Raw genomic sequence first — 16551 nt, 5'->3', positions numbered from 1 at the left:
TTGTATTTTGTATTTTTTCGTGGGTTGGAAATACAGGTTTTGTTTGTCATGTAACGAGTTGATGTTGTGCAATGCGAGGTTGAATTGGATTAAATGGACGAACGAGGCCGAGAGGCCGTGTTGCGGTATTGCGGCCGATTGATTAGTGGGGTAAATGATTGAACCCTTAAATATTAAACTTCGGCCGGCTACTTAAGCTCACCAGGGGCTTACCGGGATTTGTTCAATTTGTTGTCGGTCATCAGAACTATAATAGGACACTAGAGCTCTATCACAAAACTTTACAGCATCTACCCAGCATTTTTCTTATTAATTTTGGGGATATTTATATTATATTCATACTTTTTGGTTGGAGTGGTATACATCGTTATCATACATACATCTATTCATCCCCCTTCATCTAATCGCGTAAAGCTTCGATATCTACAACCTCCTTCACTGCCTCGGTGGTCAAGACCAGGGGCGAATCATCCTGCACACAAACACTATCCTCAATCCTGATGCCCATACCCCAAAAATGAGATGGCCAGCGGTCATCATTTGGTACATAAATTCCCGGCTCGATTGTAACGCAATGTCCTTCCTTCAGAAGTTTACTTCGAGAATAGCCTGGAACATCATGAACATCAAGTCCAATATAATGGCCGACGTGGTGAGGGAAGAGAATATCGATAGCATTTCCAGACATATCGAATCCTAATTGCTTCAATTGATCGCTAAGACCATGCCTCGTGACTGTGTGTATTTTGTCCAGTGTCATATTTGAGCTCTCTCTGCATAGTGCGATACTACTTCGTTGAACTCTTAAAACTGCTTCGTAGAGATCTTTCTGAGCATCTGTAAATTTGCCATTAATGGGCCATGTTCGAGTGATATCCGCAATGTATCCACCATATTGTCCACCGGCATCTACCAGAACAAGCTCGCCATCTCGTAGAACATCATTGTTGGAAACGTAATGTATGCTCTGAGCATTTCTTCCACCTCCAATGACTGGCACATAAGCACTCTTCTCACAACCTCCAATCTTGAAATCATACTCTAGAAAGGCGCCAAGATGTTTTTCTTCGGTCCATTGCTGTCGCATAGCATTTGTAAAAGACCTCCCGGAGAATTTGCCTGCCTTTCGCATATTTGCAATTTCGGCTTTACTTTTGATAGCCCTCAGTTCGTTTATCAATAACTCAACTGGCCTCATTTTCTTTACTTTAGCGTCGCGTAAGAGTTGAGCAAGTTCCTTTTGCTTTGATACACCTTGCGATTCTACGGTCGTCCCCTGGAATTCTTTGATATCCATAAATACTTCACTGGCACCTTCAATGAGTGGCTTCAGAAACAGATGTGCGTGATTGACATCTCCAGACTATGTCAGTATTAGCATTCTTGTTTGTGAAATATTGTAGAAAGTAGCCTCACTTCATCTGCATTGAAAACATCCAAGGCTGCTTGTTCCCCAGATCTAGCACCATCCCAAAGTTCTGCTTGTGCATCTTTCGGCCTAACGAACAGGTGAAATGTAAAGTCTGCAGACTCTAGCCTCTGGATTACACAAAAGGCCTCTGGTTCATTAAATCCAGTAAGATAGAAGAAGTTTGATTGTTGATGAAATTCATGGAATACAGCTCCAGATCGATATTTGATATCCGCTCCCCTCAAGATAGCAATTGAATTTGGAGGAAGTTTTGCAGCAAAATCTGCTCGGCGATCTGCATATTCTTGCGCGGTGATACCTGGAGTAACTGATATTGTTTTAGTGTAATCGTAATGATACGATTGAATTCATTTCATACCTTCTCCGGCATTCAATAAATGCGGATGGGTTTCATGAACAGGCTGACCAAATTGAAGTTCTGATGCATGTATCGAACTATACAATCTTTTTGGCTGATATGTTGTACGACAGCTTGTTGCTGCAGATAATGCTTGAGCTCGACATTGAGTCCTCGAGGATAATGATGAAGACCAGACTTTTCTGCTCTTTCCTTCCAATTGTTGGAACAGTGTTCGTGTTCTTCTACTACACTTCATGATAGCAAGTAGTACCTGATGATTAGCAATTGATGGTATCGAGTCCCTCGGGTCTTTGGCATACTGTACTTGTTATATAAGATCAAATATTAATTTAATTCCCCAGAGGTCCCGCTATATTATGTCATGTCAAAGTAGTATCAAGTACTGTAAGTAGTGTACTCCATATATCATAAAATTGTATTATCAAGCATAAATCGTGAAAGTTTAATTGGGTTATTTATCGTGATTTACGAACTGGGGAAAGTAGATAAAATGGTTGCTGAGTGGAAATAATCCGCTTCGCGTTTTTAGCGTTCTGTTGTCCACCATAACATCCAAACCCGATCCGAACCAGGTCAACATCACATAAAAAAGGAACCACCACAGAAAAGAATCCGACCTTTCATCACCCAAAATCGCCTACACAAGCATCATCCCAACCCACATTCATTAATTGTCTGGTTCTAGCAATTTTTGTGTCAAAACATTTCGATATCATCCACTTCCCAAGTCTCTCGAGCTGTATCTACTTAATGTCTTCATAAAAAAAGAGCTTAGGGAAGAGGTCACAAACCGTGTCAAAAGTCGCGTGCTAGAACCCCACTCCGCTCCTTCAGAGAGAATTCTCTGTCATACACAGAGAATTAATATATTTTCATATGGCAACAGTATCATTATCACCTCTCACTGTCACGTTAACAACAAACATGTCGAGCAGGAGGCAGCCTCTCTCAACCATCTCGAATGTCGCTAATTCCCCGTACCGAGCGGTTGTTTCGACTACCACAAAGCAAAAACGATCATATGCCAATATACAACGCGAAGATGCATATGGACAACCACCCCCGGCGAAGAAGCAGATGCTAGATGCACATCAACAAGCTTTAAGAACACCTCCGCGTCAAAGTGTTAGTCAAGTGTCGGCTGAAGGAAGGGTCTTTAGTCGGAAGTCCGCCGTCCAGCCATCCAATATTGAACGAAAGTGCGTAACAGTTAAGGCAGATCGAGGTTCTCAGCAGCAAATTACAAAAGCAGAGAAGATACCAGAGGAAAGTTTGGAATCTATACGTCAATGGCAAAAGCATTACAGGAAGAATTTTCCAAAATTCGTCTTCTACTTTGAAAGTATATCAGAGGATGTCCGGCTTAAGTATACAAAACAAGTTCTCGCTTTAGGCGCAGTAAGTGTTGATTCTGTGTAAGGGTTGGGTGCCTCGGATCATATTGACCTCTTTTCAGCGCGACGAAAAATTCTTTTCTAATGAAGTCACTCATGTCGTCACCACGCGATCGATTCCACCCGAGATCCCCTCCACATCTTCTACTACAGCTGAGATGCATTCGCAACACGGAACTATAAATCCTTCTTTGCTGGACCGGTCTTCCGAGACCGCAGATTTGAGAGATCCGCGATCAAAGTTTACATTTGAAGCTCCAGTTTCCAGAAGGCTTGTTACACAGGGTCATGATGGCGATGCAAGGCGACAGCAAGCTCGTAGCTCGGATGTACTATACAAGGCACGAGAGCTAGGGATGAAAATATGGGCTTTGGAAAAGTTGCAAAGAATGATGACGACAATGTTTGACACGGACACTGGCTACCAAATATCACACAGCCACAACACAAGGAGCCATGCCATCCAGGGGGGTACAATTACCAGAGCAGTCCAAGAAGCTGATCTATCCCAATTACTGAGGAATGAACGAATTTATGGACCATCAGATCGGGATCTCACCGTCGCTACAAAGGAGATGACTATATTCAAAGGGCCGTATATCTACATTCATGATATTGATGAAAGGAGAAAGCCGATAATGGTTCGAGAGTACAACAAGGTTACTCAAAAAGAACACGGAGATTGGCCGCAGTTCCGCAGTGTTCCGAATGGCAAATGCCCATTTGTGGATGAACTAGAGTTCAGTCGTCGTGAGTTAGAGAAAGAAAAGGAATTGATACGTATCCAGAGGCAGAAGGAAAGGGAAAGGGCTGTGGTTCCAAGGACGAGAGCTGCTGCTGCGGTAGAAGCGGCCAAAATGCAGCCACCGAAGGCGATGAGCAAACGAGCACTATCTCAACTTGATGATGGATCAAACCGAAGTGCTACCGTCTTGACGAAACAAGCCAATCCATTCGATACCAACAGAACTAGAACTCATCGTGCAGAACTTGAGTCTTCTTCTCGAGGTCAAAATGCGTTTGTCAGTCGTGCTGGAGTTGGTAGATTGTTTGGCGGTGAACCTGTTGCATCGGGAGTCCAACCATCGAATATCACATCGGCTATTCGCTCTCAGATGATCTCTTCCACAGCAGCTCAACCTGGACTCAAGGTCGGAACAAGCAAAGAGCTCCATGGTCTGCAGAGGAAGGTGCTGGAGAAGACAAATGGTGGATCTGGATCACATGGATCTCACCGTTTGACTGAGATCAGTTCGGCTGTAAGAGAAGATACAAGCACTCGCCCTGCAAAGCGTGAGGCACAAAGGAAACTTGGCGTCATAGATGAAGATGATATTAACACAGAAAGAGAAGAAACGGGTAGAAAAGTTGAAGCTGCTCGCAAAGCAAAAGCTGTTCAGCAAAGAAAGCTTGAAAAGCGTGATGCCAAACCAGGATACTGTGAGAACTGCGGTGATAAATTCGAGGACTTTGATGAGGTAAGTTTCCTTTTATATTGTGATGACAACGGTACTAATAATCGAAAAGCATGTATCCTCACGCAAACATCGCAAATTTGCTGAGAAGGCCGAAAATTGGAAGGAGCTTGATGCCCTATTAAGTCAACTTGTTCGACCTCTCTTGTAATGGAGATGGATTCGCTTCTCCATTTACTCTCAAACATTCATGTGAATGCAGATTTGAACCATACAACAGCCTGTCCCTTGCAAACTAATATAAGGGGTTCAACCATCGGGGCATAAAAAAACAAAAACGGAGTCGTTATAACGACACATCACAATCACAGATTTGCTTCCAAATTTGCATCTTGCTTTGTACCACAATACCCATACATCACAATTGTATTTTTCCTGATGGGACAGCTGAATGATAGGGTGGACAATGTTGTCTTTTTTGGGGACGTATTACTTGATTCGGCTTGGCCCGTATCAAGACTTCGGCATTTACAAAGGCGTTTATTCTCTTTCATTTACAATGTGTTGATTTTGTTCTTGGGGAAGGGGCGTTGGCTGGTGTCTCCTGTGCTTTTGCTTTACTTTTGCTATGCTTATCTGATGGGTAAGGCATGGCATAGCATAGCATCTTGCGTGCAATTCATAGCGTCTTGTTTGACTGTGCTGTATATAGTATTGCTGGAGTGAGACTAGGGTTTAAGAGAAAGGGAAAGGAAAGAAGATACGGAGGGGGATAAAAGGATTGTAAGAAGATGGTATGAAATGAAATAAGATGAAGCGCTCGGAAATTCCTTACTTGGGAGTAAGTGGGAAGTAGCCGGTGCTCATTTTGATGTACATATACATATATAAATATGTATGTGTGTGTGTGTGGAGTAATGATCGCATCATTGAATGGAAGGAAGTAAGTGTATAGGAATGAGAATAAGAATAAAAATAACAAGAAGCATGAGCTGTTTGGTATAAAGCATACCTACCTCGTGATCATCATCATCGTCATGTATCACATATCAATATGAAAGGGGAACTTCCTCGCTTAGCTGAAAGTTATCCCTTAAGTTCAGTACCTAGGTCTAGATATAAAAAGTGAATATCAAATTGAGTAAATCTTGGGTTTTAAAAAAAAATATTTAGGTATTATGTAATATATAATATCGCTTAGTATGATATGAATGAGTTGGTGGTTTTGTATTTAGAAGTAGGAAGGTGGTTAGGTAGGTGGTGTAACGATACTGTAGTAAAGGCAGCGGCTGCCTAAGGTTTCGCCTGGTTGGTAGTTGTGGGTTAAGGCTTTATCACTGGTATTCACTTGGAAGTGAAGTCGTTACTAGATCAAGTAGAATGTAGGTAAACTAATTGATAACTAAGTTGAGCACGAAGCTCCTTAACTACGAGACTAAATGAATGTTTATATACCCTATATCATCTTTGAGGACCTCTGGGACCCTAAGGTCCAAAAGGTCCTCAAGGTCCTCGAGGTCACATGAATTAATGAATCGTGACAGGTGGTTAGATGTATATAGGTAGGAGATAATGTATTTGTTTTATTATATAATATTTTTGTGTTTGAATTTTACTCTCAACCTCTCAACTTTATTACTTTTGGTCTTGATTTGGATCTTGAAATAAAGGTAGATAAATATCTAATAATAATAATAATAATAATAATAATAATAATAATAATAATAATAATAATAATAATAATAATAATAATAATAATAATAATAATAATAATAATAATAATAATAATAATAATAATAATAATAATAATAATAATAATAATAATAATAATAATAATAATAATAATAATAATAATAATAATAATAATAATAATAATTGTGACGGAAACCCTTGTTATATAAGAAACCTCAGGTACATTAACCATGTCCACACATGATACGATTACTCGGGATTAGTATACGATTTAGGTGGTCTGAGGATCAGATCCGGACAAGTACTAGGTATCAATGGTTATCGGTAAAGTAAGATCATTGGGGGGATAAATATGACTTCTTTTTGCCTAGCCATTGCGGCTAGGCCATTCATTTGTGTGTATATAGAGTAGTTATCCCCATCTACAGGTGCTCTTCACCTGTAGATTCTAAGTTAAATATAATTGCTGGTCTATAAACACCCTTTTGGTCACATAAGGGGAGAGGTGGTGAGGGATACAGTGATGGGGATGAGGATAGGGATAGGGATTGATTGATGGGGGTATATATATATATGTTTCGGGAGTATTATAGAGAGAGATTGTGATACCTGCATGTATAAATGACTAATGTGTGTATATGTACTAATGTATAGAAAAGAAGGATATCGTTAAATTTTCATTGCTCATTTACTCGTTATTTTCGTTTTGTCCTTCGCTATGCTATGCTATGCTATAATATGATATGTGATGTGAAATATTCAATATGCAATACAACGCCCCCAACTCAATTTCTCATATCGTTAATTTCCTAGCCCTTATTCATAAACTCATTCCTCCCTTTCATCTTTACTAACAACTAATTCCGGACCCCCTGCACCCATCCCTAAACTCTTCTCAGTCTCTAAACTTCCTCCTCTCCTTAATGGACTTGCTCTTCCCTCACCTCTTTCCCTTTGTACCTTATCTAAAGGACCACCATTAAATTTCCCATCTACTCCAGCATCTCTTCCCCGATAACCAGATCCCCGTCTTTGTTGGAAATATAGTTGGGATTTTGGTTTGTACGGTGAGATGGGCGATGATGGTGACGGAGAAGATATTTCTCTGCTTTGTCTTACATCACTCCCAAATCTAGCCGGTGATGCCAATGATCTCTGCGGTGTTGAGCTTCGTTCTCGTATCCCACGCGGATTTGGTGGTACGTCCTCATCCCAGGGCGTTACTTCCCTTTCGTATCTGTCATGTCCTTCATCTTCACCATATTGATAATTCTCTCCATGTCTCTTCACTGGACTCTCATCATAAGGATCAAAGCCCACCTTCTTTCTCGCCATCATTCTCGTTCGTTTACGTTCTGATGCATCACCGCCTGCGCCGGTCGTAGATGATTCATGAAGGAAGAATGTCAGGAACTCATCGGGGACGGCTAAGTGAGTGGATTGTTGGAATTGTTGGAGCGAGGTAAGGCGGATGAGCATTTCGAGGAGGGAAAGGGATGATCGGGTTTGAATGGGGATTTGGAGGCCTTTGTTTTGCGGTTTGGGGCGAGGTTTGGAGGGGTTGAAGGAGACGGGCATGGGAGATGTGGGATGTGATGGCAGATGGGCCTGAGAAGATGGGCTAGCTGGGGCCGGTGACGATATTTTGAGGTTCGACAGATCAGTGGTTAGATCATTGGTAGAGAGGTGCTCGCCTGAGGTGTTTCGTCTGCTGGCTATGGATGCAGAATGTCCATTTCGTTCAGGCTCGAACTCATCTTCGGATTCTGAGTCGACGGCTTCGGTATATACTTCTAGGGCAAGCCATTCTGGATCGAGATCCTGGGGAAGTCGCCATGTCGTATTTTCTTGTGGTATTTTTAAAACCTCCTCCGATGGAGACTCTGGTGCCATGCTTTCTCGTCGAAGTTGTTCATCAATATCAAGTTCGTCATCTTCTTCATCCTCTTCTTCTTGCTTTGGCTCTTCTTCTTCCGGTTCTGATACTTCCTTCGATGGCATACCTTCACCCTCGTCATACCACTCATTTTGTATCTCATGCCCCTCCATCATTCGCCTCGGTGGCATTGCATTGATATCTCGCTTTAAGAGCAAAACAGGACTGTTCGCCTCATCCTGGTTACCAATATTCAATATTTTTCCAGTGTCTGCGTAGAAAATCTTGGATATTTGATGGATTGGCAACTGTTCTCGAATACCTGCCAATTTAACACCTCCATACGGTCCCGGCTGTGGTTCTCCATCCTCGTAAGAGTGTACCCGATCATCATCAAAATCTTCAATTATTTCAAGCTGATATGCGTATTCTGATGCTTTACCTTCGCCGGCAATTATAGACGAGTCTTTCCCAGTTAAGTAATCCTTGGCTTCATTAGAATGATGCAACTGTCCAGATGAGCCGTATGTAGATCGGAGAGGTACACGTAAAAGCTTAACTTTAGCTTTATGTATGACCTCTTTCCAAGTAGTCTCTCTCATACCTTCTTCATCCTGAGCTCGATAAGCATGTCCCGCGAATAACATATACAAAGAGAGAGTAAGTGTTGGTCCAATTTGTACAGATATATTAGGTTTCTTCCCGTACTTGGTATCCCCCTGGGCAAGAAGGTTGCTTGCTTGAAGTAACCTCGATGGTGATACAGTATCTGGAAGTGTTGTCGAGAGGTTCGCTCCGGAAGTAGTGATGGCTAGATTGATAAGTGGTACTGCATCTTCTATCCTGGTCAAAAGCTTCTTGATATCTCTAACGATAGCTCGAATCTCGGCTTCATGAGAAGCTCGTGTTTTTGCTCGACTTTGATTTCGGCGTGACAATTCTTCGGCAGTTGCAGCTTTTGCTAATCTCATACCAAGAGATTGGATTTCCCATCGAAGTGCTTTGGTTAGTGTTACAGCCGACTCTAGGGTTGTATTACCTCTTGCGGAACTGAATATTATGAGTAATGAAATTTGAATAGCAGTGTTGTAGTAAGATAAAACTCACATCAGTTCTATCATATCAATAGCGGGTGATACGATCTGATAGATGCTAGATTAGCATTTGAAATTCTTCATATCATCAACTCAATTCTCATGGAAAGTAGACATACTCTAATTTTGCTATCAAGCCTTTGTTGTAATTCGTGAAGCTCACGATAATCACCACTGTTATCCACAGTCTAGAATCTCGTAAGTCATATGCTATTAACAAGTTCGAGGCTGAGAAAGCAATCCCACCTTCAACAGCCTTGATGTTTGTCTGATGGCAAAAGAAGCAGTGATCCCAATTCCAGACCTGCGGTAGTGTTAGATAATACCTCTCAGAGCTTTTCTAGAATCGAACATACCTGATGGCATAGGTCATGGCCTGTTGAGTGACCTGAAGGAGCATAGTCAGCACGTGCTTCCGAAACATGGAAGTCAGTCTTTTTACCTTGCCCAGGAAGATGTCCATCTTGAGGGTATCCGGGATGATTTAGAATCAAGCAAGGCAGGTATTGTATGAGTAGGAGATATTCAAGACCACAGACATATCTAAGTTGGTGTAGTAGAGATATGATTATTTATCAGAAGTTGTAGAGTTGTGTAGCAATTTTTGTTGTTGGTGTCGAAATTGGGTTCATATTAAATTCATGAATCTGGTGTTCGCAGCAAACAAAGAAAGTTCTATGGGTAAGGTTACAGCTCTCTCAAACAGCCATCCCACTTCCCACTTGCCGTCAGATTGATTGGCCAAAACGTCATTAGCCGGGAATAGAAATAGGCTAGCAGCGGGATCTGATGGATGCACATAAAGTACAGAAAAAACCTCGATGCAATGAATGAATACTGCTCTCATGTAATAAATATTAAATATATATATATAAAATAATAAATACTGTAAAACTTGTCAAGGAAATAAATCAAGCCAACTCCAATAATAATTCGAGTCACTTTGAGCAATTAGGCATAAATTTGTGACTCATGAAAATTCATATATAATATCACAAAAATTTAAAAGCCCCTCGATAAACGATCCCGCCCATCTTAACCTATTAAGCCCCACTAACAACTGCCACTTCTCTTCCTCAATAATCCTTTGATTTTTGGCCCTTTCAAAATCTCTCTCATCCGCAACCACTCTTAAGAACATATTCTTCTATATTCTACTAAATATGTCCGACCTTAACTCATGGGAAGATGATCCAGCTGCTCAAGAGGACAACAATCTTTCGCAACAAACTCAACGTATGAATTTGAATGCAAACCCCCAAGCTAGATCATTCCAACCGGGCGCAAATTCCTTTCAACCTGGTGCACAATCATTTCAACCTGGTCAACAATATCAACAATATGGAGGGGGATACGACCAATATGGGCAACAACAAGGTTACGCTCAATATCAAAACCAAGGATATGGAGGATATCCTCAATATGGGCAGCAAGGTTACAATCAATATCAACAGGGAGGCTACAATGCTGGAGGATACCAGCAGGGTGGATATAATGCAGGATATGGTGAGTTCCCCCATAAATTCTGAATCAAATGGATTCTTTCAACATGGAGAAGTGTAAAACTCGGCATGCTTTTCGGAGTTCATGCTTTTATCGTACGCCGGTATTTCTAGGTGATCAAAATACTAACCATAATCATTTACAGCACAACAATATCCTGGATACGCTCAACAACCACAAGCAGCAGCTCAATCATCACAACCTCCACGGCAAACACCAGTTATTGCTAAAAGACCAGCGGATGGATCTGCTTCAGCGGACCTAAATAAGCCTGTAGCAGTAAAGGATGGAGCACCAAAAGTTCTTAGCATTGGAGGAGACGCACCAAAGGTTTTGAGTATTGGAGGTGATGCGCCAAAGCCTAAGGCAAAGGTTCTCTCAATCGGTACTCCAACTCCCGCGAAGAAGGAAGAGGCAAAGAAAGAGCCCGCAGCAGCATCCGCAGAAGCAGGTGCTAAGGTTACCGCGGCAAAGGCCATCGAGAAAGTCGAAAAGACGCCCGCAGCCGCCAGTGGGAAGACTTCACCTACACCATCATCTGGACGCTCCTCACCTGCTCGAGCTGGTGCTGTAAAGGCAGCCGCTCGTGCCGCAGATGCGGTTGAGCAAGAACAAGCAGCCGATGTTGATGACGAGACTCTCAAGGAAATTTACGGCAAGGAACATGTTAACATTATTTTCATTGGACACGTTGATGCCGGAAAGTCGACACTTGGTGGTTCTATTCTTTACGCTACTGGAATGGTTGATGAGAGAACTATGGAGAAGAACAAGAAAGAGGCTAAGGAAATGGGTCGTGAGACATGGTATTTGTCGTGGGCTCTCGATTTGACAAAGGAGGAGAGATCCAAGGGAAAGACTGTCGAGGTTGGACGCGGATTCTTCGAGACCGAGAAGCGAAGATACAGTATCTTGGATGCCCCTGGCCATAAAACCTATGTGCCAAGTATGATTGGTGGTGCTTCACAAGCAGATGTCGGAATTTTGGTCATTTCTGCTCGTAAGGGAGAATACGAAACTGGTTTCGAAAAGGGGGGTCAAACCCGTGAGCACGCTATGTTGGCGAAAACCCAAGGTGTCAACAAACTTATTGTGGTTATCAACAAGATGGATGACCCAACCGTCGAATGGTCCCACGAGAGATACAAGGAGTGCACAACCAAATTATCTCAATTCTTGAAAGCTACTGGTTACAATCTTAAGACCGACGTATTCTTCATGCCAATCGCAGCACAACAAACAATGGGTATCAAGGATCGTATCCCAGAGGGTGTGGCTCCATGGTATGATGGACCATCTCTATTGGAATTCCTCGACAACATGACACAACTTGAACGTAAAGTCAATGCACCATTCATGATGCCCATCAACGGCAAATACAGAGATATGGGTACTCTCGTCGAGGGTAAGATAGAATCTGGTGTCGTAAAGAAAGGAATGAACCTCGTCATGATGCCCAACAAAGAAAAGGTTGAAGTCATGGTAGCATATGGTGAGACGGAAGAAGAAATTCCCGCCGGACAATGTGGAGATCAAATTCGTCTCCGCCTACGTGGTATCGAAGAAGAAGATATTCTTCCCGGTTTCGTTCTTTGCTCACCAAAACGTCTCGTTCACTGCGTTACTACATTCGAAGCTCAAATCAGAGTTTTGGATCTAAAGAGTATCTTATCTGCTGGTTTCAATTGTGTTATGCATGTGCATTCTGCTATCGAAGAAGTTACTTTCGCGGCGTTATTGCATAAGTTGCAAAAGGGCACTAATAGAAAGAGTAAAGTTCCACCCACTCATGCCAAGAAGGGTGATAGCATTATTGCAAGAATGGAAGTTATTGGTGGTGCTGGAAGTGTCTGTGTGGAGAAATTCGAAGATTACCCACAATTGGGTAGATTTACTCTTAGAGATCAGGTATGTCTTGAATACCTTTTGTTTTCTTTTGATTCATCTTTTTCTTCTCTCGTCGAGGATGGAAGAAATAAGGAAATAGACTAATATATTGATACCAGGGACAAACCATCGCCATTGGTAAAATCACAAAGTTGATCACCGAAGAAGAAGTCGCTGCCTAAATCTATAACTAGAAACGTGTAAATAGATCATGATTGGGAAGGGGAGGGAGATAGGAATGAAAATGGGGATGGGAATGGGAATGGTGATGCAATGAGCTGAAGCAGATCTTAAAGATATATCTTATATGCATGCATGGATTCAAATGTCGGCTGGATGACTGGATGGCCGCATTGATATTATATTATATTATATTATATGATATGATATGATATGATATAAAATGAAATGAAATGAAAATTCAGCGTTTTTATCCATATCCATACGATTGTAATCTTTATATCAAGAACTTCAAAAGAGAAAAAGATGTCTTTTATTTGCATCTTGGTATCATATCTATGTACAAATGCGTCTCATGGCAACGCAACGCAACTCATGCTATCCAATCCAATCCTATGTTATCCTTCTACACCCACCATCCAAAATGCATATTTTGTTCCCCTTTGTAGAAACATCTACATGTGCATGCACCCCCCAATTCCATTCCATTCCATTCCATTCGCATATTCCATCCATCCACCGCATGCCATGCTGCGGCTTCTCCTGCCCACCAATTGGTATCTCATCTCATCTCATCTCATCTCACTCATCTGATCTCATCACATCACATCTAAGTTCATCATCCCACCAACCCATCCACCCTTCCTTCCATGCATCAAATCTATCCTATACCATCCCACCTCTCATCTCAAATCAATACCGCGAATGGAACCCTATCCAGACGATCCTTTCCCTTCCGGGAGCGCATGTAACGTCGCCACTGTGAATCGTTCTCGAGTTTGAGTTTTCCGTCCGCTCCAAGTACCAATTGATTGATTGATTCGTATGTTCATGGCGAGGCATATTCCTCCCAAGATGACACTTTGGATTGGATATCCGCATCTCTTCTCCGTGGAAAAAAACAGTTAACGTGGAGTTCGTGATGCCTCCAGCATCTCTGTCATGAACAAAAGAAATAGGCGAAAAAGAAATTAAAATCAAGCGTCCTCGAGTAGTGAGAAGCTGTGTGTAATCGGTAAAATAAAACAAAAAACTCCCGCTTGCCCTTTGAAAATGCAATGAATGTACATTGATCGCACCAGAGGAAAATGTGTGCTGGAAATTCATAAAACGGCTGCCAGTAAGTAATATTGGAATATCCGAAGAATCATTTCTGATTCAACATACTCTCACCCCTGACTTATAATGATTCTTGCACCTTCCTTTCCTAGGATACCCCTCTCCTGTGGCTTTGGACTATGGCCTCTGCCCTTCTTTCTTGATAAGAATCCTAACATACCAGTTGGCTTAGCATGTGCTTCTACCAACTTGGCATCTGCGGGTAGGGTCGCATCTTGCTTGGCCAATTCTGACCAGCTTCCAGTTTCAGCCAATACAACCTGCATGCCCCCACCTTGCGATTCTTTGCGTATTCCACCGGGACGATGAGGACGGTTGTATGACTGTTGATAGGGTGATAAGGGTGTCTTGCTCGTACTTGGGGACTGGGCATGGGGCACGGAACGAGGAGGCCCTAAAACAGGGCTAATATTTTGGGGTGTTTGTTGAGAGCCAGGAGCCTGTGGGCTAGGAACTGGTGGAGCATTTGCACTATTCGATGGTGATTCAGAACGTGAAGATGGCTGGGAACGCGAAGCAGCTCTCTTCCGATTTTTAGATAAAGTGCGCGTGAGCGTGGCTTTTGGGAATTCATCAGAAGTTTGCGATGCTGGGGTAGATGGGCTATTGGTTTGTGTAACGGGAGGTGGAGAATTTGGGTCACCACCTTCATTATATCTAGAAGATTTAGTTAGCATAAAGGAAACGATTTGTAGAAGAGTGCTAACCTGTCATACGCTGCTTTGGTGTAATCGAATGTGGTATATTGAGCTTCAATCATCTTATGGAGTTCCTCTTCCTTGATTTCTTTCTCTGTCGCATCATCCTTTAAAGCCTCCCTTGGCTTTTGTCGACGCGCCCGAGCTTCTAAAGGTGCCTCCTCCAATAGTAATTCCTCAAGATCATAGGTAGCATCGAAATTCGTCTTTTCACTAGATGGGACGAAGACTGGCTCTATCTCTTTTCTCTCAAGTGCCTCGAAGTCTATGGGTCGAAAGAAAGGGTTATCGGTAAAAGTTTCAAATCCGGCTGAACCCATTCGCTTCGCTGGATCTTCCTCAAGAGCTGAGCTGATGGCATGTAAACATGGCATAGAAACTGCAGGTGCTGTGACGGGAAAATTTGGTGCAGCTTTGGTTATCTGTGCTGCCAACGTAGTTTGTGTACTACCTTCAAATGGCCTCTAAAAGACATTGGTTAGTACTGAAAATTCAAGAGTGGGGTTGACAAGAGGATGAAATTATGTCAAATAATACCTTATTGTAGATACATTCGTAGAACAGTACTCCTAAAGACCACCAATCCGCTCCAGGTCCATATCCGCATCCTTTATAGACTTCTGGTGCAAGATAAGCTAAAGTACCAGATTTGCTGGTTAATAATCTATGTGAAGTATAATCCGATGCAACATTCTACATAGTGTTAGTGCTGTGTTCAAATTCGCAAAGTGTTTTTAGGGAGTACAAACAAAATCTGCTAAATGTATATGTCCCTCGGAATCCAGCAAAACATTATCAGGTTTGACATCCCGATGTATGATACCCTGCTTATGTATGTACTTTAAGGCAATCCCAAGTTCAGCAATCCAAAACTGAACAGCTTCTTCAGTAAAGGTCTTTCTGGAAATATGAAATCGTAGATCTCCTCCATTCATTAAGTCCACAACCAAGTACCTGTTTGTTGAATGGTTAATGAGCGCTTGTGGTCCAGGTCCATATCAAGGTCAACGTACATGTACTCGATGTCTTGAAAACTATATCGCAAGTTACAAATAAATGGGTGATTTAAATGCTCCAGCATTCGTCGTTCTCGGATTATATTCCGTACACTTTCTTGTCGAACAACTATTATTTTTCATCATCAGTAAGTCGTTCAAAATCTGAGTAAGTATCACCAACCCTCATCCTTGCGAATGTACTTCAGCGCAAACGTCAAGCCCGTATCCTTTCTCTCTACTATCCTGACTTTTCCAAAAGCACCTTTTCCAACGACTCGCAGAAGTCGGAAATGATTGAGGCTCACTACACAAGGAAAAGATATGTCAGCAACAGATACATGCGGTGAAATACTACCAGTAACAAAGAACAAGACCACCCCCAGGAGTTCAAGAATGCCTTGCACAATCTCTCGCCACTGGATCCGTATCAACAAAATCCATTCATACCTTCATCTGCGAAGTTCACCGGCTTTCCAGAACTGTTTCCCATGGGCGCAAAAGTCTGCTGGACAAAGACTTTATTTCCCTAATCCTCGAATTGTCCAATAAATTTTTTTACGGAATTGCGATTGGGTTTGTAAATGGAGACATTCGGCGCAAAAGGATTAGACCATGCGAAAGAGATATATGTATGGAGACAGAAAGGTGGAAGTTCGGGTCGATCTTTATCGATAGTAAAGTTGTTTATTCTTAAAGGAAATTGCAAGATGCTGTGTTGGAAGCGAATATCAGGTGGACAAAAGCAGAGTGAGTCTGATCTCTGATGTGGTGAGATGAGTTATCTATAATTGAATATAGACGGTGTGGATTAGAAGAACAAAGATGGGATGGATGATTCTTAGACGAAATATATCGTTTTTTTCCTTTGGAATGTTTAGGATGAAACCTGGTGTCAGAGAGAC

The 16551-nt window shown here is 42.0% G+C and overlaps 6 protein-coding genes across 6 annotated transcripts; 2 read left to right on the top strand and 4 right to left on the bottom strand.

Moving 5' to 3' along the window:
• Positions 1–400: 400 nt before the first annotated feature.
• SS1G_02276 (hypothetical protein) lies at positions 401–2028 on the bottom strand (the record flags this gene model as incomplete). Its single annotated transcript, XM_001596010.1, has 3 exons — positions 401–1363; positions 1417–1739; positions 1791–2028. The coding sequence occupies 3 exons, from the start codon at positions 2026–2028 to the stop codon at positions 401–403; spliced, it is 1524 nt and encodes a 507-aa protein (XP_001596060.1).
• A 689-nt stretch (positions 2029–2717) lies between these two features.
• Positions 2718–4813, top strand: SS1G_02275 (hypothetical protein; the record flags this gene model as incomplete). Its single annotated transcript, XM_001596009.1, has 3 exons — positions 2718–3191; positions 3250–4665; positions 4715–4813. 3 exons carry the CDS (start codon positions 2718–2720, stop codon positions 4811–4813), a joined length of 1989 nt encoding a protein of 662 aa, XP_001596059.1.
• Positions 4814–6220: 1407 nt separating this feature from the next.
• SS1G_02274 (predicted protein) lies at positions 6221–6526 on the bottom strand (the record flags this gene model as incomplete). The annotated part of the gene is made up of 1 exon (XM_001596008.1): positions 6221–6526. The coding sequence occupies one exon, from the start codon at positions 6524–6526 to the stop codon at positions 6221–6223; it is 306 nt and encodes a 101-aa protein (XP_001596058.1).
• Positions 6527–7122: 596 nt separating this feature from the next.
• On the bottom strand, positions 7123–9727 carry SS1G_02273 (hypothetical protein; the record flags this gene model as incomplete). The annotated part of the gene is made up of 6 exons (XM_001596007.1): positions 7123–9220; positions 9278–9312; positions 9384–9452; positions 9511–9568; positions 9621–9652; positions 9707–9727. 6 exons carry the CDS (start codon positions 9725–9727, stop codon positions 7123–7125), a joined length of 2313 nt encoding a protein of 770 aa, XP_001596057.1.
• A 700-nt stretch (positions 9728–10427) lies between these two features.
• Positions 10428–12836, top strand: SS1G_02272 (hypothetical protein; the record flags this gene model as incomplete). The annotated part of the gene is made up of 3 exons (XM_001596006.1): positions 10428–10770; positions 10913–12675; positions 12774–12836. 3 exons carry the CDS (start codon positions 10428–10430, stop codon positions 12834–12836), a joined length of 2169 nt encoding a protein of 722 aa, XP_001596056.1.
• Positions 12837–14003: 1167 nt separating this feature from the next.
• SS1G_02271 (hypothetical protein) lies at positions 14004–16139 on the bottom strand (the record flags this gene model as incomplete). Its single annotated transcript, XM_001596005.1, has 5 exons — positions 14004–14610; positions 14661–15115; positions 15189–15286; positions 15831–15953; positions 16097–16139. The coding sequence occupies 5 exons, from the start codon at positions 16137–16139 to the stop codon at positions 14004–14006; spliced, it is 1326 nt and encodes a 441-aa protein (XP_001596055.1).
• Positions 16140–16551: the final 412 nt, after the last annotated feature.

The sequence above is a fragment of the Sclerotinia sclerotiorum genome, genomic scaffold, assembly GCF_000146945.2.
Source record: "Sclerotinia sclerotiorum 1980 UF-70 scaffold_3 genomic scaffold, whole genome shotgun sequence".
Classification (NCBI taxonomy): Eukaryota; Fungi; Ascomycota; class Leotiomycetes; order Helotiales; family Sclerotiniaceae; genus Sclerotinia; species Sclerotinia sclerotiorum.
The sequence above is the reverse complement of the archived record's forward strand: the minus strand, read 5'-3'. Positions and strand labels throughout refer to the sequence as shown.